Here is a 16896-nt window from a genome sequence, read left to right as displayed (position 1 = left end):
ACAGTCTGTGTTGGTGTGTTTTCGGATCATTCAGGTGTTTTCGGATCAACAGGTGTTTCTGGGGACCCATGCGCCCCGCCCACCCACACACCAGGGAGAACAACGACAGAAGACCACCAGGCTTTAAAGAGAGGATGATAGCAGGAAGTTTACACGCTGCACGGCGGCAGAGAGCAGAGTCACCTCTGGAACGACACACTTGTGTTCAAGACAAAAGACCGAGCTCTGCAGCTGGCTGCAGCTGACCGGGACAATGGACCTGATGGTGTGATTATCTCCAGCACCGCACTCTTCTTCCTCCTCCTCCTCATCAGACTCCACCGCTATCTACCTCCTCCTCCTCCTCCTCTCCCTCCTCCCCCTCCTCCTCCTCCTCCTCCTCCTCCTCCTCCTCCTCCTCCTCCTCCTCCTCTCCCTCCTCCTCCCCCTCCTCCCCACACCTCTATAACCCTACAGTCTGTAGCTAAGTGTCAAGCTAGCTGTTCTCGTCTACTCTGCACACTGGGAGAAACTAAATCCCTCTCCCTCTCTCACTCTCCATTTCAACTGCCCAGTGCAAGATGTTCATCGCTGATTCTAAGACTGTAAAACAGACCAGGGAACAAACTCTATGAATACCAAAGTAGCCCCAGCTGTTCTCTCACACACCAACACACACACACACACACACACACACACACACACACACACACACACACACACACACACACACACACACCCTTGTAAGTGGGCTGCATATAAACACCCAATAAATACCAAACAAACAAATACACTCTTTAACATGTACATTTCAAACAACGTTATCAGACATGCATGCATGAGTTTCCAGTGACCTTTGACTATATTGTAGAATGTAGCGACTTAGGTCCTCAGTACCATGCAGTAATCAGGTCCTCAGTACCATGCAGTAATCAGGTCCTCAGAGGCTCAGTACCATGCAGTAATCAGGTCCTCAGTACCATGCGGTAATCAGGTCCTCAGTACCGTGCGGTAACCAGGTCCTCAGTACCATGCGGTAATCAGGTCCTCAGTACCGTGCGGTAATCAGGTCCTCAGTACCGTGCGGTAATCAGGTCCTCAGTACCGTGCGGTAATCAGGTCCTCAGTACCGTGCGGTAATCAGGTCCTCAGTACCGTGCGGTAATCAGGTCCTCAGTACCGTGCGGTAATCAGGTCCTCAGTACCGTGCGGTAATCAGGTCCTCAGTACCGTGCGGTAATCAGGTCCTCAGTACCGTGCGGTAATCAGGTCCTCAGTACCGTGCGGTAATCAGGTCCTCAGTACCGTGCGGTAATCAGGTCCTCAGTACCGTGCGGTAATCAGGTCCTCAGTACCGTGCGGTAATCAGGTCCTCAGTACCGTGCGGTAATCAGGTCCTCAGTACCGTGCGGTAACCAGGTCCTCAGTACCGTGCGGTAATCAGGTCCTCAGTACCGTGCGGTAATCAGGTCCTCAGTACCGTGCGGTAATCAGGTCCTCAGTACCGTGCGGTAATCAGGTCCTCAGTACCGTGCGGTAATCAGGTCCTCAGTACCGTGCGGTAATCAGGTCCTCAGTACCGTGCGGTAATCAGGTCCTCAGTACCATGCGGTAATCAGGTCCTCAGTACCATGCGGTAATCAGGTCCTCAGTACCATGCGGTAATCAGGTCCTCAGTACCGTGCGGTAATCAGGTCCTCAGTACCGTGCGGTAATCAGGTCCTCAGTACCGTGCGGCAATCAGGTCCTCAGTACCGTGCGGCAATCAGGTCCTCAGTACCGTGCGGCAATCAGGTCCTCAGTACCGTGCGGCAATCAGGTCCTCAGTACCGTGCGGCAATCAGGTCCTCAGTACCGTGCGGCAATCAGGTCCTCAGTACCGTGCGGCAATCAGGTCCTCAGTACCGTGCGGTAATCAGGTCCTCAGTACCGTGCGGTAATCAGGTCCTCAGTACCGTGCGGTAATCAGGTCCTCAGTACCGTGCGGTAATCAGGTCCTCAGTACCGTGCGGTAATCAGGTCCTCAGTACCGTGCGGTAACCAGGTCCTCAGTACCGTGCGGTAATCAGGTCCTCAGTACCGTGCGGTAATCAGGTCCTCAGTACCGTGCGGTAATCAGGTCCTCAGTACCATGCGGTAACCAGGTCCTCAGTGCCATGCGGTAACCAGGTCCTCAGTACCATGCGGTAACCAGGTCCTCAGTACCATGCGGTAACCAGGTCCTCAGTACCATGCGGTAATCAGGTCCTCAGTACCATGCGGTAATCAGGTCCTCAGTACCATGCGGTAATCAGGTCCTCAGTACCATGCAGTAATCAGGTCCTCAGTACCATGCAGTAATCAGGTCCTCAGTACCATGCAGTAATCAGGTCCTCAGTACCATGCGGTAATCAGGTCCTCAGTACCATGCGGTAATCAGGTCCTCAGTACCATGCAGTAATCAGGTCCTCAGTACCATGCAGTAATCAGGTCCTCAGTACCATGCAGTAATCAGGTCCTCAGTACCATGCAGTAATCAGGTCCTCAGTACCATGCAGTAATCAGGTCCTCAGTACCATGCAGTAATCAGGTCCTCAGTACCATGCGGTAATCAGGTCCTCAGTACCATGCGGTAATCAGGTCCTCAGTACCATGCGGTAATCAGGTCCTCAGTACCATGCGGTAATCAGGTCCTCAGTACCATGCGGTAATCAGGTCCTCAGTACCATGCGGTAATCAGGTCCTCAGTGCCATGCGGTAATCAGGTCCTCAGTACCATGCGGTAATCAGGTCCTCAGTACCATGCGGTAATCAGGTCCTCAGTACCATGCAGTAATCAGGTCCTCAGTACCATGCAGTAATCAGGTCCTCAGTACCATGCGGTAATCAGGTCCTCAGTACCGTGCAGTAATCAGGTCCTCAGTACCGTGCAGTAATCAGGTCCTCAGTACCATGCAGTAATCAGGTCCTCAGTACCGTGCAGTGATCAGGTCCTCAGTACCATGCGGTAATCAGGTCCTCAGTACCATGCAGTGATCAGGTCCTCAGTACCATGCGGTAACCAGGTCCTCAGTACCATGCAGTAATCAGGTCCTCAGTGCCGTGCGGTAATCAGGTCCTCAGTACCATGCAGTAATCAGGTCCTCAGTACCATGCAGTAATCAGGTCCTCAGTACCATGCGGTAATCAGGTCCTCAGTACCGTGCAGTAATCAGGTCCTCAGTACCATGCAGTGATCAGGTCCTCAGTACCATGCAGTGATCAGGTCCTCAGTACCATGCGGTAATCAGGTCCTCAGTACCATGCAGTAATCAGGTCCTCAGTACCATGCAGTGATCAGGTCCTCAGTACCATGCAGTAATCAGGTCCTCAGTACCATGCAGTGATCAGGTCCTCAGTGCCGTGCAGTAATCAGGTCCTACGGCCATCCCTGTAGCAGTCGTTTCCTGCCCTAGTGAGCAGTAGGAGCATCACTGTCGCTGAAGCACTGCTTGGACCCATCGCCGTTCCTTTTGGAGGATATTAGTCTCTGCTTGGTGGCTTTTCAAGGAGCCACCGAAGGGGAAATGGTTTAGTCTTCAGTCTATTGCTGAGCTAGTGTGTGTGTGTGTGTGTGTGTGTGTGTGTGTGTGTGTGTGTGTGTGTGTGTGTGTGTGTGTGTGTGTGTGCCCCCTGGCACCCATCGATCCCCCTGACCCCCCCCGGTCGGTAAAGAAGGGAGCAACGACCTCATAGCGGCAGAAAGTCCGGTGCAGATTGTTAATCCGCCAGTGGATCCTTCTTCCCTTCAGAGTTCCTGGGAGTAAACAGTGAGACGGAGCCATCCATTCAGCGGCCGGCCCGAGGCCTGGGAGCTGGGAGCTGGGAGCTGGGCTCCAGACGCGCTGCAGGGAGAAGTGTTCGAGCAGAGTGATGAGGGGATGGGGTTCACTCTACGGCCCCCAGCATCAGATAGCACTGAGAGGGGGGGGTGAGGCTCTACTAGAACGAGAACGGGATCACTCCTGATCACATAACCTGGAGGGGGTCAGCAGCAGAGAGCTCCAAAGAACCGGTTCTTCACCAAGTAAACGGTGGTTAGTAAAGGATACGGTTCAGCCTCAGCACGTAGAGTTAGCGCTGCATATGACCTGGTTAAAGCAGCCCCCTCCAGCGGTAGTGTACTCATTTGATATAATTCCCTTTTAGATCTCCGCATTGATCAAACGTTCTAATGGGAGGCAGCACTGGCAGGCTCTGCCTCAGTCTGGGCCACACACCTAGCAGCTATCAGGCTATCAATGCAGCTGTACAATAGAGACCCTCTATCGGCTCTTTGAACACAAACACAAGCTCCTGAAGCAATTAAGGGACTCCGCAAATATGAATCCTGAGGCATTATTTAACGAACGCCTGGCCCTAATTACCATGATTAAGAGCATGAGCTCGGGGTGCCGCCGTCGGATAACTTTCTGCGGCGCTTATTAATATGCGGCTGGCACAGGTTAACAAGGGAAAGGTCGCCTGCGTCGCTCCCGCACATTAACCCGCCCGACTCTAAAAGGGTGCCGTTGCCATGGCGCCCCCCCCTGCCTTTTGAAACATAACAAATCCCAGAGCAAATAAAAATGAGGCTAATACAAACACAATGTGTCTTGTCAGTGGGAGAGCCAACACGACCCCCCCCCCCCAGGTGGGGGCAGCGGAGGATGAATTATGGAAGCGGAGCCGGCGTGACAACAGCTGAGTCGCTCATTATGCTAACACGCTAAACGGTAGCAAATTGTCTCTGTGGTCGACGCCGCTGAACTGCTGTCAGACGCCCTCACGGGAGAACCGGCTGCGGGACGGAACCGGGAGACGGAACCGGGAGACGGAACCGGGAGACGGAACCGGGAGACGGAACCGGGAGGCGGAACCGGGAGGCGGAACCGGGAGACGGAACCGGGAGACGGAACCGGGAGACGGAACCGGCCCAGGGACACAGAACAGGGAGACAGAACAGGGAGGCGGAACCGGGAGACGGAACCGGGAGACGGAACCGGGAGGCGGAACCGGGAGACGGAACCGGGAGACGGAACCGGGAGGCGGAACCGGCCCAGGGAGACGGAACCGGCCCAGGGAGACGGAACCGGCCCAGGGAGACGGAACCGGCCCAGGGAGACGGAACCGGCCCAGGGAGACGGAACCGGCCCAGGGAGACGGAACCGGCCCAGGGCTCCGGTTCCACACGCGGTCCCCTTTGAGGACGCGGCTCTCAGGATGGATGGACTCACGTTTCAGGACGGAAAACATTCAGCATTCGTTCAACAACGACAAACACCCCTCGTTCCTCCCACCCCTTTATGTCCCGGCTCTCTGCCCGGGGCCACATCCACGCCAGAGCAACCGGTGGCCGCTAGGCTAACCCTAGCCCTGGAGTTAATGAATATGCTAATGAGCGGTGTGGGTGGGGGCCCAGGGGGCAGGTTACCCAACGACAGACGCTCCCAAAAAATGAGTTATGGCACAAACAAAATGGCCCCTGTGGCCTGGCAGCGCGGAGGAGGGAGGGAGGGAGGGAGGGAGGCAGAGACAGAGACAGAGAGGGGGAGAGAGAGAGAGAGAGGGACGGAGAGAGAGAGAGAGAGAGAGAGAGAGAGAGAGAGAGAGAGAGAGAGAGAGAGAGAGAGAGAGAGAGAGAGAGGCAGAGACAGAGACAGAGAGAGAGACAGAGAGACAGAGAGAAAGAGAGGGAGAGAGACAGAGAGGGGGAGAGAGAGGCAGAGAGAGGGGGAGAGAGAGGCAGAGAGAGGGGGGGAGAGAGAGAGAGAGAGAGAGAGAGAGAGAGAGAGAGAGAGAGAGAGAGAGAGAGAGAGAGAGAGAGAGAGAGAGAGAGAGAGAGAGAGAGAGAGAGAGAGAGAGAGAGAGAGAGGGGGAGAGAGAGAGACAGAGAGAGACAGAGAGACAGAGAGAGAGAGAGAGACAGAGAGAGAGAGACAGAGAGAGACAGAGAGGGGGGGAGAGAAAGACAGAGATACACCCGATAGTAAATCATTTGTCAGTGTAGGAAAGGGAATATTTTCTTTCCATTGTCTCTTTGGTCAAATAAAGATCAGGATTTGTTTACCTCATCAGAAAACAGAATCTGAGTATGATTGTGGTTCCCTTCCTGGATCTCATGCCTGGGTCCATCACTGGTATATGAAGTCCACCACTGGTATATGAAGTCCCAGTAGGGGTCCACCACTGGTATATGAAGTCCCAGTAGGGGTCCACCACTGGTATATGAAGTCCCAGTAGGGGTCCACCACTGGTATATGAAGTCCCAGTAGGGGTCCACCACTGGTATATGAAGTCCCAGTATAGGGTATGAAGGTGGAGGGTGTGGAGGTGGAGGGTGTGGAGGAGGTGGAGGTGGAGGGTATGGAGGTGGAGGAGGTGGAGGTGGAGGAGGTGGAGGTGGAGGAGGTGGAGGTGGAGGAGGTGGAGGTGGAGGAGGTGGTGGTGGAGGAGGTGGAGGTGGAGGAGGTGGAGGGTATGGAGGTGGAGGAGGTGGTGGTGGTGGAGGAGGTGGAGGTGGAGGGTGTGGAGGTGGAGGGTATGGAGGTGGAGGAGGTGGAGGTGGAGGAGGTGGAGGTGGAGGGTGTGGAGGTGGAGGGTATGGAGGTGGAGGAGGTGGAGGTGGAGGAGGTGGAGGTGGAGGAGGTGGGGGAGGGTGTGGAGGTGGAGGAGGTGGAGGTGGAGGTGTGGAGGTGTGGAGGTGGAGGTGGAGGTGGAGGGTGTGGAGGGTGGAGGTGGAGGTGTGGAGGTGGAGGTGGAGGAGGTGGAGGTGTGGAGGGTGGAGGTGGAGGGTGGAGGTGGAGGGTGGAGGTGGAGGGTGGAGGTGGAGGGTGTGGAGGTGGAGGAGGTGGAGGTGGAGGAGGTGGAGGGTGGAGGTGGAGGAGGTGGAGGTGTGGAGGGTGGAGGTGGAGGGTGGAGGTGGAGGTGGAGGGTGGAGGTGGAGGGTGGAGGTGGAAGGGTGTGGAGGTGGAGGTGGAGGTGGAGGTGGAGGTGGAGGTGGAGGTGGAGGTGGAGGTGTGGAGGTGGAGGTGGAGGTGGAGGAGGTGGAGGAGGTGGAGGGTGGAGGTGGAGGGTGGAGGTGGAGGGTGGAGGTGGAGGGTGGAGGTTTATATTTAAGGCTCGTTTCCCTCCGAGGGGATGGGGGTGCCTGGTGGATTAGGGGTTCAGGTTCCTCTAAGGGAGCGTGTCCGCAGGGCAGCCTCCCAGAACAGAGTCTGCCAACCGGGGGATTGGATTCACCTGAGACCCTCCATCCCATAATGCTCAGCAGCATTTCAATACGCACCGGAACCCAGACACCAGATAAAGAACAGCAACAGACAGGCTGATGGCTGGGCCCGACATTAACACATTCACCAGCACATTAACACATTCACCACTATCACATTAACACATTCACCACCAGCACACTAACACATTCACCACCAGCACATTAACACATTCACCACCAGCACATTAACACATTCACCACCAGCACATTAACACATTCACCACCAGCACATTAACACATTCACCACCAGCACATTAACACATTCACCACCAGCACATTAACACATTCACCAGCACATTAACACATTCACCACTATCACATTAACACATTCACCACCAGCACACTAACACATTCACCACCAGCACATTAACACATTCACCACCAGCACATTAACACATTCACCACCAGCACATTAACACATTCACCACCAGCACATTAACACATTCACCAGCACATTAACACATTCACCACCAGCACATTAACACATTCACCACCAGCACACTAACACATTCACCACCATCACATTAACACATTCACCACCAGCACACTAACACATTCACCACCATCACATTAACACATTCACCACTATCACATTAACACATTCACCACCACCACATTCACCACCACCACATTAACACATTCACCACTATCACATTAACACATTCACCACCATCACATTAACACATTCACCACCACCACACTAACACATTCACCACCATCACATTAACACATTCACCACTATCACATTAACACATTCACCACCACCACATTCACCACCACCACATTAACACATTCACCACTATCACATTAACACATTCACCACCAGCACATTCACAACCACCACATTAACACATTCACCACCACCACATTAACACATACACCACCTCCATATAACATATTCACCACCACATTAACACATTCACCACCAGCACATTAACACAATCACCACCACCACATTCACCACCACCACATTCACACATTCACCACCACATTAACACATTCACCACCACATTAACACATTCACCACTATCACATTAACACATTCACCACTATCACATTAACACATTCACCACCACCACATTCACCATCACCACATTCACCACCAGCACATTAACACATTCACCACTATCACATTAACACATTCACCACCAGCACATTAACACATTCACCACCAGCACATTAACACATTCACCACCACCACATTAACACATCCACCACTATCACATTAACACATTCACCACCACATTAACACATTCACCACTATCACATTAACACATTCACCACTATCACATTAACACATTCACCACCACCACATTCACCATCACCACATTCACCACCACCACATTCACCATCACCACATTCACCACCAGCACATTAACACATTCACCACTATCACATTAACACATTCACCACCACCACATTAACACATTCACCACCAGCACATTAACACATTCACCATCACCACATTCACCACCACCACATTAACACATTCACCAGCACCACATTAACACATACACCACCTCCATATAACATATTCACCACCACATTAACACATTCACCACCTCCATATAACACATTCACCACCACCACATTAACATATTCACCACCACCATATAACACATTCACCACCACCACATTAACACATTCACCACCACCACATTAACACATTCACCACCTCCATATAACATGTTGACCACTACATTAACACATTCACCAGGATCCAGTAAATCCTTGTTCTTCCAACGTTACATACATGCGGACAACGGGACCGTACATGTTCAGAGCAAATGCCACCGGAATATTCTTAAAATACAAAGAAATTCTAACGTGTTCACTAGGCAATGTGCGCACAGAAACCAGCGCTGGTCCGAGCTGATCAGAGCTACAGGAGACCAGAGAAACCAGCGCTGGTACCCGTCAGAGCTACAGGAGACCAGAGAAACCAGCGCTGGTCCGAGCCGATCAGAGCTACAGGAGACCAGAGAAACCAGCGCTGGTCCCCGTCAGAGCTACAGGAGACCAGAGAAACCAGCGCTGGTACCCGTCAGAGCTACAGGAGACCAGAGAAACCAGCGCTGGTCCGAGCCGATCAGAGCTACAGGAGACCAGAGAAACCAGCGCTGGTCCCCGTCAGAGCTACAGGAGACCAGAGAAACCAGCGCTGGTCCGAGCCGATCAGAGCTACAGGAGACCAGAGAAACCAGCGCTGGTCCCGATCAGAGCTACAGGAGACCAGAGAAACCAGCGCTGGTCCCGATCAGAGCTACAGGAGACCAGAGAAACCAGCGCTGGTCCCCATCAGAGCTACAGGAGACCAGAGAAACCAGCGCTGGTCCCCTCAGAGCTACAGGAGACCAGAGAAACCAGCGCTGGTCCCCATCAGAGCTACCAGAGAAACCAGCGCTGGTCCCCATCAGAGCTACAGGAGACCAGAGAAACCAGCGCTGGTCCCCATCAGAGCTACCAGAGAAACCAGCGCTGGTCCCCATCAGAGCTACCAGAGAAACCAGCGCTGGTCCCCATCAGAGCTACCAGAGAAACCAGCGCTGGTCCCCATCAGAGCTACCAGAGAAACCAGCGCTGGTCCCGATCAGAGCTACAGGAGACCAGAGAAACCAGCGCTGGTCCCGATCAGAGCTACAGGAGACCAGAGAAACCAGCGCTGGTCCCGATCAGAGCTACAGGAGACCAGAGAAACCAGCGATGGTCCCCATCAGAGCTACAGAAGACCAGAGAAACCAGCGCTGGTCCCCTCAGAGCTACAGGAGAAACCAGCGCTGGTCCCATCAGAGCTACAGGAGACCAGAGAAACCAGCGCTGGTCCCCATCAGAGCTACCAGAGAAACCAGCGCTGGTCCCCATCAGAGCTACAGGAGACCAGAGAAACCAGCGCTGGTCCCCTCAGAGCTACAGGAGAAACCACCGCTGGTCCCCATCAGAGCTACCAGAGAAACCAGCGCTGGTCCCCTCAGAGCTACAGGAGAAACCAGCGCTGGTCCCCTCAGAGCTACAGGAGAAACCAGCGCTGGTCCCCTCAGAGCTACAGGAGAAACCAGCGCTGGTCCCGGGCCGATCAGAGAGCCTATCAGAGGGCCTATAAAGGAGCCCAGAGGAACACAGGTGAGCCCTTCAGAGGAAGTGGATGCTGAGGAATGAAAGGCGTCCACTTGTCTCAGAGCGCTAAGGGCTCATCAGCGGCGCTTCTTCTCCAGCTAACGAAGCAGGGGGGGTGGTGGGTGGGGGGTGGGGGGGGGGGTGGGGGTGGGGGGGGGACGTCATTGGCTCCCGCAGCCTCTCTTGGTGGGAAGCGGAGCTAAATTAGGGCCCTTTTCATGCGCGATATCATTCACAAGCAGATATTGTCAGAAATCAAACCAAATTCATACCCCCCATAAAGGGAGACGTGTACTGTACAGCTGACACTCGCTGTCACTCCCACTGGAGGGGGGGGGCTCAGCAGCTGGCCTTCCCTTCTCCATCAACTAGTCCCCGTCTGAGAAACTGATCGATACAGAGAATCTGAATAAAATCATCATAGGTGGAGATGGAAAAGCAGACGCAGAACATTTAAAAAAGAATTAAAAGTAAAAGTGTATGGAGACGGATGCAACCTGATCTGGAAATTATGTTTAAAATGAGTCAACGAAGCCCCTGGCTCCAACGGTGTACATGAAACATAGGAAACTGTGTGACTGTGTGTGTGTGTGTGACTGTGTGTGTTTGTGTGTGTGTGTGTGTGCGCGTGAGTGTGTGTGTGGGTGTGTCCCATATGGACAAAAAAGAACTGGCGAGGCCTTGGTCTCTGTGGGACGGCCATGGGCCAGCAGTCAGGTATGTTTTTGCGCGCGTGTCTACTTTATGAGGAGGATACTATTCGTTAGATTAATTATACTGCATATGAATATACACAATGAGTGCTGACACTGCATTGTAACAGCAAATTAGTTTATACCAATTTCAGTAGCGTCATATAATACAATCAAATATTGAGGACATCTTGTCAAGCAGACATATTACCAAAGTAGGAAGTGTTATGAACCAGAAGTGATAACTCCCGCAAATATTTAACAATTCTCGCACGCATGCACACACACACGCACGCACACGCACGCTAGGGCTGGGCGATATATAGAATATATGCGATGTATCGCAAGATGTTCTCCAGGGGATGTATAAAATGCCCCTGTCGCGAGCATCGAATACAAATTGGCACGTAATCTGTTTATTTTTGACGCCGCCGGCATACTCATTGTGCGTTCACACCAAACGCGACGGGGCGACAAAATCCCATATAAAGTGAACGAAGATGCGTATCGGGCGAATTCTTCGCGAGAGAAAACCGGCAACAAGTTTTGATTTGTCGCGCCACACTATCGCCGTGCACAGGCGAGCGCTTTCACAAGGATTTGTGGCGCGACAATTCGCTCGAGTTGAAATGTATTTTAATTTCTCGTGATGACAGCCAATCAGCGTTCAACAGCGTGGCCACTGAGTGACATGTGTAAGTTAACGTAAACAGCCAATCAGCGTTCAACCGTCAAACTCAGTGCAGTCCGGGGTGAACGGCAGCATGGAGGAGAAAGTGATTGTTGCCGTTTGCGACTCCCGGAGCTCTATATATAATAGTATATAATATAATATAATTGTATAATATCACGGCCAAAAGTTCTGTGCGCCTCCGACGTCTCTCCCTCTTCCACAAAAGGTAAAGACATGCAATGGCACAAACACACTCACTCCTCCCGCCGGTTGCGAGTCTGCGAGATTCTCATGGACGCGCGTGTGTGACGTAGTCTGGACGGCGCGCTGCTGTAGGTGTGTGTACCTCCGACCGGTGAGTGAGAACAGCGAGAGAGAGAAAAAAGGATGGAAACCGAGGATTTGGTTTTGAAAAAGAATAGCATTGGATCCGTCGTCTGGCAGTGTATATATAATAATTATTATTAACAGTTAATAAATAATTAACGGTTTGAATAAATGCTGTGATTTTTCCTTTTCTTATGTGTAAGTTCTAAATTGTTCCAATACAAAGCACTAATGAGTTTAAACAATATGTTGTTTCATGTAATCTACATACAGACTTATATTTCAGGAATACTAGAATTATTACTGACGTAACATTATGCCAGACATGGTTGAATCGAGCATTTATGATGTGCTCTAGAGGAGATTCAAAATATATCGAGATATATATCGTGTATCGAGATATAGTAAAAAAATATCGAGATATTCATTTTGGCCCATATCGCCCAGCCCTCACACGCACACACGCACACACGCACACACGCACACACACACACACACAGGGTGAAGTTTTGTGCCAACATGATGCACTATTAATGAACTAACCAAACTAGCTACAAGGGTTTATTCTGTGGTTGTGTCACACACCAGTTTGCACACGTTAATGTGTGCGCCTGAATGTGTGTGCGTGTGTGTGCGTTTGTGTGTGTGAAATGTATGCAGCAACATAATGTGTGATTGGTTCCAAGGGGAAGCTTCAGTCTACTGCTTCTGAGGGGACTAGGAGCCCGGCAGCCCGCAGGACGGCCTCCGTCCGGGTTCATGTTCTCCCCACTGCGCTCTTCATCTTGGAGACGGCCTAACCCTTTCACCATTGATTTAAATGACCCGCTTAAAAGGATTCTCCGTTTTCAGTCCCATGTCACCAATCATGAGTGTGTTGACATGCTTGGCTACTCCTGGTTAAGGGGGAGTAACCAGGTTACGGTAGTTTTCCCGGTGAGGGTTAACATTCTCATTACAACATAACGGTTATTCAACCAAGTGAGCAATATAACATTTGACAACCACGTGATGGATCATCACATCCTAACTCATAATTACCTTGAGTTCGTTTACCTCCTTGTGTGGATTGAGATTGACACAGAAGATAGTGATTGATGAACGGACTGCCAACAACGAGACAACGGACTGCATATTAACATGTTAACATGTTAACATGTACAATATGTCTCTAGAATATGGGATCCATACTTTTCAATCTTACATTAGGACCAACTTGAAAGATGTGCGTTGGTCCGGTGGTCTAGGGGTCTTGACCCGGGGAAGGGTCCGGTGGTCTTGGGGTCCTGACCCGGGTAAGGGTCCGGTCGTCTAGGGGTCCTAACCCGGGTAAGAGTCCGGTCGTCTAGGGGTCCTAACCCAGGTAAGGGTCCAGTCGTCTAGGGGTCCTAACCCGGGTAAGGGTCCGGTGGTCTAGGGGTCCTGACCCGGGTAAGGGTCCGGTGGTCTAGGGGTCCTGACCCGGGTAAGGGTCCGGTGGTCTAGGGGTCCTGACCCGGGTAAGGGTCCGGTGGTCTAGGGGTCCTGACCCGGGTAAGGGTCCGGTGGTCTCGGGGTCCTGACCCGGGTAAGGGTCCGGTCGTCTAGGGGTCCTGACCCGGGTAAGGGTCCGGTGGTCTCGGGGTCCTGAACTGGGTAAGGGTCCGGTGGTCTAGGGGTCCTGACCCGGGTAAGGGTCCGGTGGTCTAGGGGTCCTAACCCGGGTAAGGGTCCGGTGGTCTAGGGGTCCTAACCCAGGTAAGGGTCCGATGGTCTAGGGGTCCTGACCCGTGTAAGGGTCCGGTGGTCTCGGGGTCCTGACCCGGGTAAGGGTCCGGTGGTCTAGGGGTCCTAACCCGGGTAAGGGTCCGGTGGTCTCGGGGTCCTGACCCGGGTAAGGGTCCGGTGGTCTCGGGGTCCTGACCCGGGTAAGGGTCCGGTGGTCTCGGGGTCCTGACCCGGGTAAGGGTCCGGTGGTCTCGGGGTCCTGACCCGGGTAAGGGTCCGGTGGTCTAGGGGTCCTAACCCGGGTAAGGGTCCGGTGGTCTAAGGGTCCTAACCCGGGTAAGGGTCCGGTCGTCTAGGGGTCCTGACCCGGGTAAGGGTCCGGTGGTCTCGGGGTCCTGAACTGGGTAAGGGTCCGGTGGTCTCGGGGTCCTGACCCGGGTAAGGGTCCGGTGGTCTAGGGGTCCTGACCCGGGTAAGGGTTCGGTGGTCTCGGGGTCCTGACCCGGGTAAGGGTCCGGTGGTCTCGGGGTCCTGACCCGGGTTGGGCTCTGGGCAGACTCCAGTGTTTCCACCAGTGGACTTTCTGGAGGGACTATGGGTGACATCATCTGGTTAGTGATCTTGTATTTGATCAGAGGGGTCCACAACGTGCGTTCTCCCCCGGCCCGCTGTCCCGCTCTACACCACCGGGGTGGAGTCGGCGCTGTTCGGCTGCACTGAACCCATCTCACCATGACAGGCCCCACGCCGCTTTGGGAACATAATGAGAAGTACACACACGCACGCACGCACACAAAAATGATGAAGCACACACTTCCACGTGCACACAAATAAACCCTGCATACACACAGAGACAGACCCCCCCCCCCCCACACACACACACACACACTCCCCCGCACACACACACACTCCCCCTCACACACACACACACTCCCCCTCACACGCACACACTCCCCCTCACACGCACACACACACACCCCTCACACACACACACCCCTCACACACACACACACACACCCCTCACACACACACACACCCCTCACACGCACACACACACACCCCTCACACACACACACCCCTCACACACACACACACACACCCCTCACACACACACACACCCCTCACACGCACACACACACACCCCTCACACAAACACACCCCTCACACAGCTCCTGAAGGAAACGGGAGCAAAGCTGAGTATCCCAGAATAACACAACAATTACCTCGTCTCAGCCGGCCTCTGAGAGCCCTGTCATAACAACCGGCTTTCCAGAGAGAGTCGGTTGGATGCGTACACGCAGCGCCACATCAGCTGTGGACTGCGGATCATCTGAGGCCAGCCTGCATGCGGCCTCCTGTACCTCTCCCCGCTCACATCATGTTCCCGTCGGACGAGCAAGGCAGTCGCAGACGAGCCACAACACTGTCGCTGCTCTGGTGGCCTCTTGTAGCGGAAAGGGGATCTTGGTTGTTTTGAGTCGGAGTGAATCAGCGGTGAATAAACAGAGAACCAGGAACCTGAAGTGCTCTGCATTAAAGGAGGGCTTGGTCAGGGGCCCACCGGCTGTTTGTCGCCCCACTGGAGCGAGTCCCGGCTCTACCGCCAGCCTGCTCACCTGCCACGGGAACAGCAGCTCTCCAACAAACACGGGGTGACAACGTCGTTATAGCAACCACAGCTAAACATCACCCAGGACCAAACCACGGTAAACAGGCGCCGCCAAACACAAACACTGAAGCAAAGAGGGTCCATTGTTCTGACGAACCGTACGACCCTTAACCCAGCAGACCCTGGCTCATGCCCTCATCTGGTAAACAACCAGCTCCGCTCTCGTGAGCTCAACCCTGGCGTCAGAATGCCTCTTCACACGCGACTCGTGGACCCACAAGACGGACATCGTCTCTGTTCGCAAATGCAATGTTGTTTCTGACCAGTGGGAGGCAGCGATGCAGCCAGGTCCCCTAGGCTGCCCACACTGAGAAGAAGAAGATGAATTCAAAACCAGACAGAACCAACCAAGACCGGACCCATTCACCGAGAGTTTAGATCTTTATGGGCGTTTCAAAATGTTCAGGCACCCCTGGATAAAAAGCCACATACAACAATTGGATAACTTTGATCCACATTCATATAACGCCATTGGCAGATGAATGAGTACGTCCTTCTGCTCATGCAGAGGGCGTCAGATGAGTTACTGCAAGGTGGGGACCGGGCCAGAACCACCCCCCCACCCACACCCACACCCACACCCACACCCACACACACACACCTCCTTGCCCAGGTCCTCCCTGATGACCTGCTGGATCTGGTCCATGCTGCTCTGGGGCGCGCGGCTGTGCAGCACCCGCAGGGTGGAGGTGTACTCCCCGGGGAGCAGGTAGTCCAGGGCGCCCAGGTGCTGCCCCACCTTGATGAACGTCCCCCGGTTGGCACAGCAGAGGGACCGCAACCGCTCCGCAGAACGCAGGTGGACCTGGGGGGGGGGGGGGGGGAGAGAGAGAGGGGGGGAGAGAGAGAGAGGGGGAGAGAGAGAGAGAGAGAGAGAGAGAGAGAGAGAGAGAGAGAGAGGGGGGGGGGGAAGAGAGAGAGGGGGGGGGGGGGGGGGAGAGAGAGAGAGAGAGGGGGGGGTGGGGGGAAGAGAGAGAGAGGGGGAGAGAGAGAGAGAGAGAGAGAGAGAGAGAGAGAGAGAGAGAGAGAGAGAGAGAGAGAGAGAGAGAGGGGGGGGGGAGAGAGAACGAGAGAGAGAGAGAGAGAGAGAGAGAGAGAGAGAGAGAGAGAGAGAGAGAGAACGAGAGAGAGAGAGAGAGAATTCATGTACAATATGCAATAATAATCAGTTCAATGAAAGTCTTCCAGAGAACGGACTCTCACACTTCAGTGCTTGAAGCTCAGTGGATAACTCAACCAGAATTAAATGACTAATTGGTTGATATCATGGAGGCAATTGACATTTAACCAGCATTAAGGAGCATTCTAGCACTTTGTAGACAAAAATGTTGAATAGTTGAACCCATTCTGAACCTCCAAGGGCAGATAGCCAGTTCAATCTTTGTGCTCGGTCATCCAAACTAAAATAATAATTGGAAAAGAAATAGCACCAGGTATACAAAGAAAACGATAGAAGAAAAATAAC

The 16896-nt window shown here is 53.3% G+C and overlaps 1 protein-coding gene across 2 annotated transcripts in view; it reads right to left on the bottom strand.

Moving 5' to 3' along the window:
- Nucleotides 1–16896, bottom strand: part of adck1 (aarF domain containing kinase 1) — an 81020-nt gene that overhangs the window by 38979 nt on the left and 25145 nt on the right. For both annotated transcript variants that reach the window (XM_056591279.1, XM_056591280.1), the window contains exon 4: nt 16033–16236. In XM_056591279.1, coding sequence (XP_056447254.1) covers nt 16033–16236 — 204 coding nt within the window. The remainder of the gene's footprint in view (nt 1–16032; nt 16237–16896) is intronic.

This window comes from Gadus chalcogrammus, chromosome 5, assembly GCF_026213295.1.
Source record: "Gadus chalcogrammus isolate NIFS_2021 chromosome 5, NIFS_Gcha_1.0, whole genome shotgun sequence".
Classification (NCBI taxonomy): domain Eukaryota; kingdom Metazoa; phylum Chordata; class Actinopteri; order Gadiformes; family Gadidae; genus Gadus; species Gadus chalcogrammus.
This window is presented reverse-complemented; position numbering and strand designations above follow the sequence as displayed.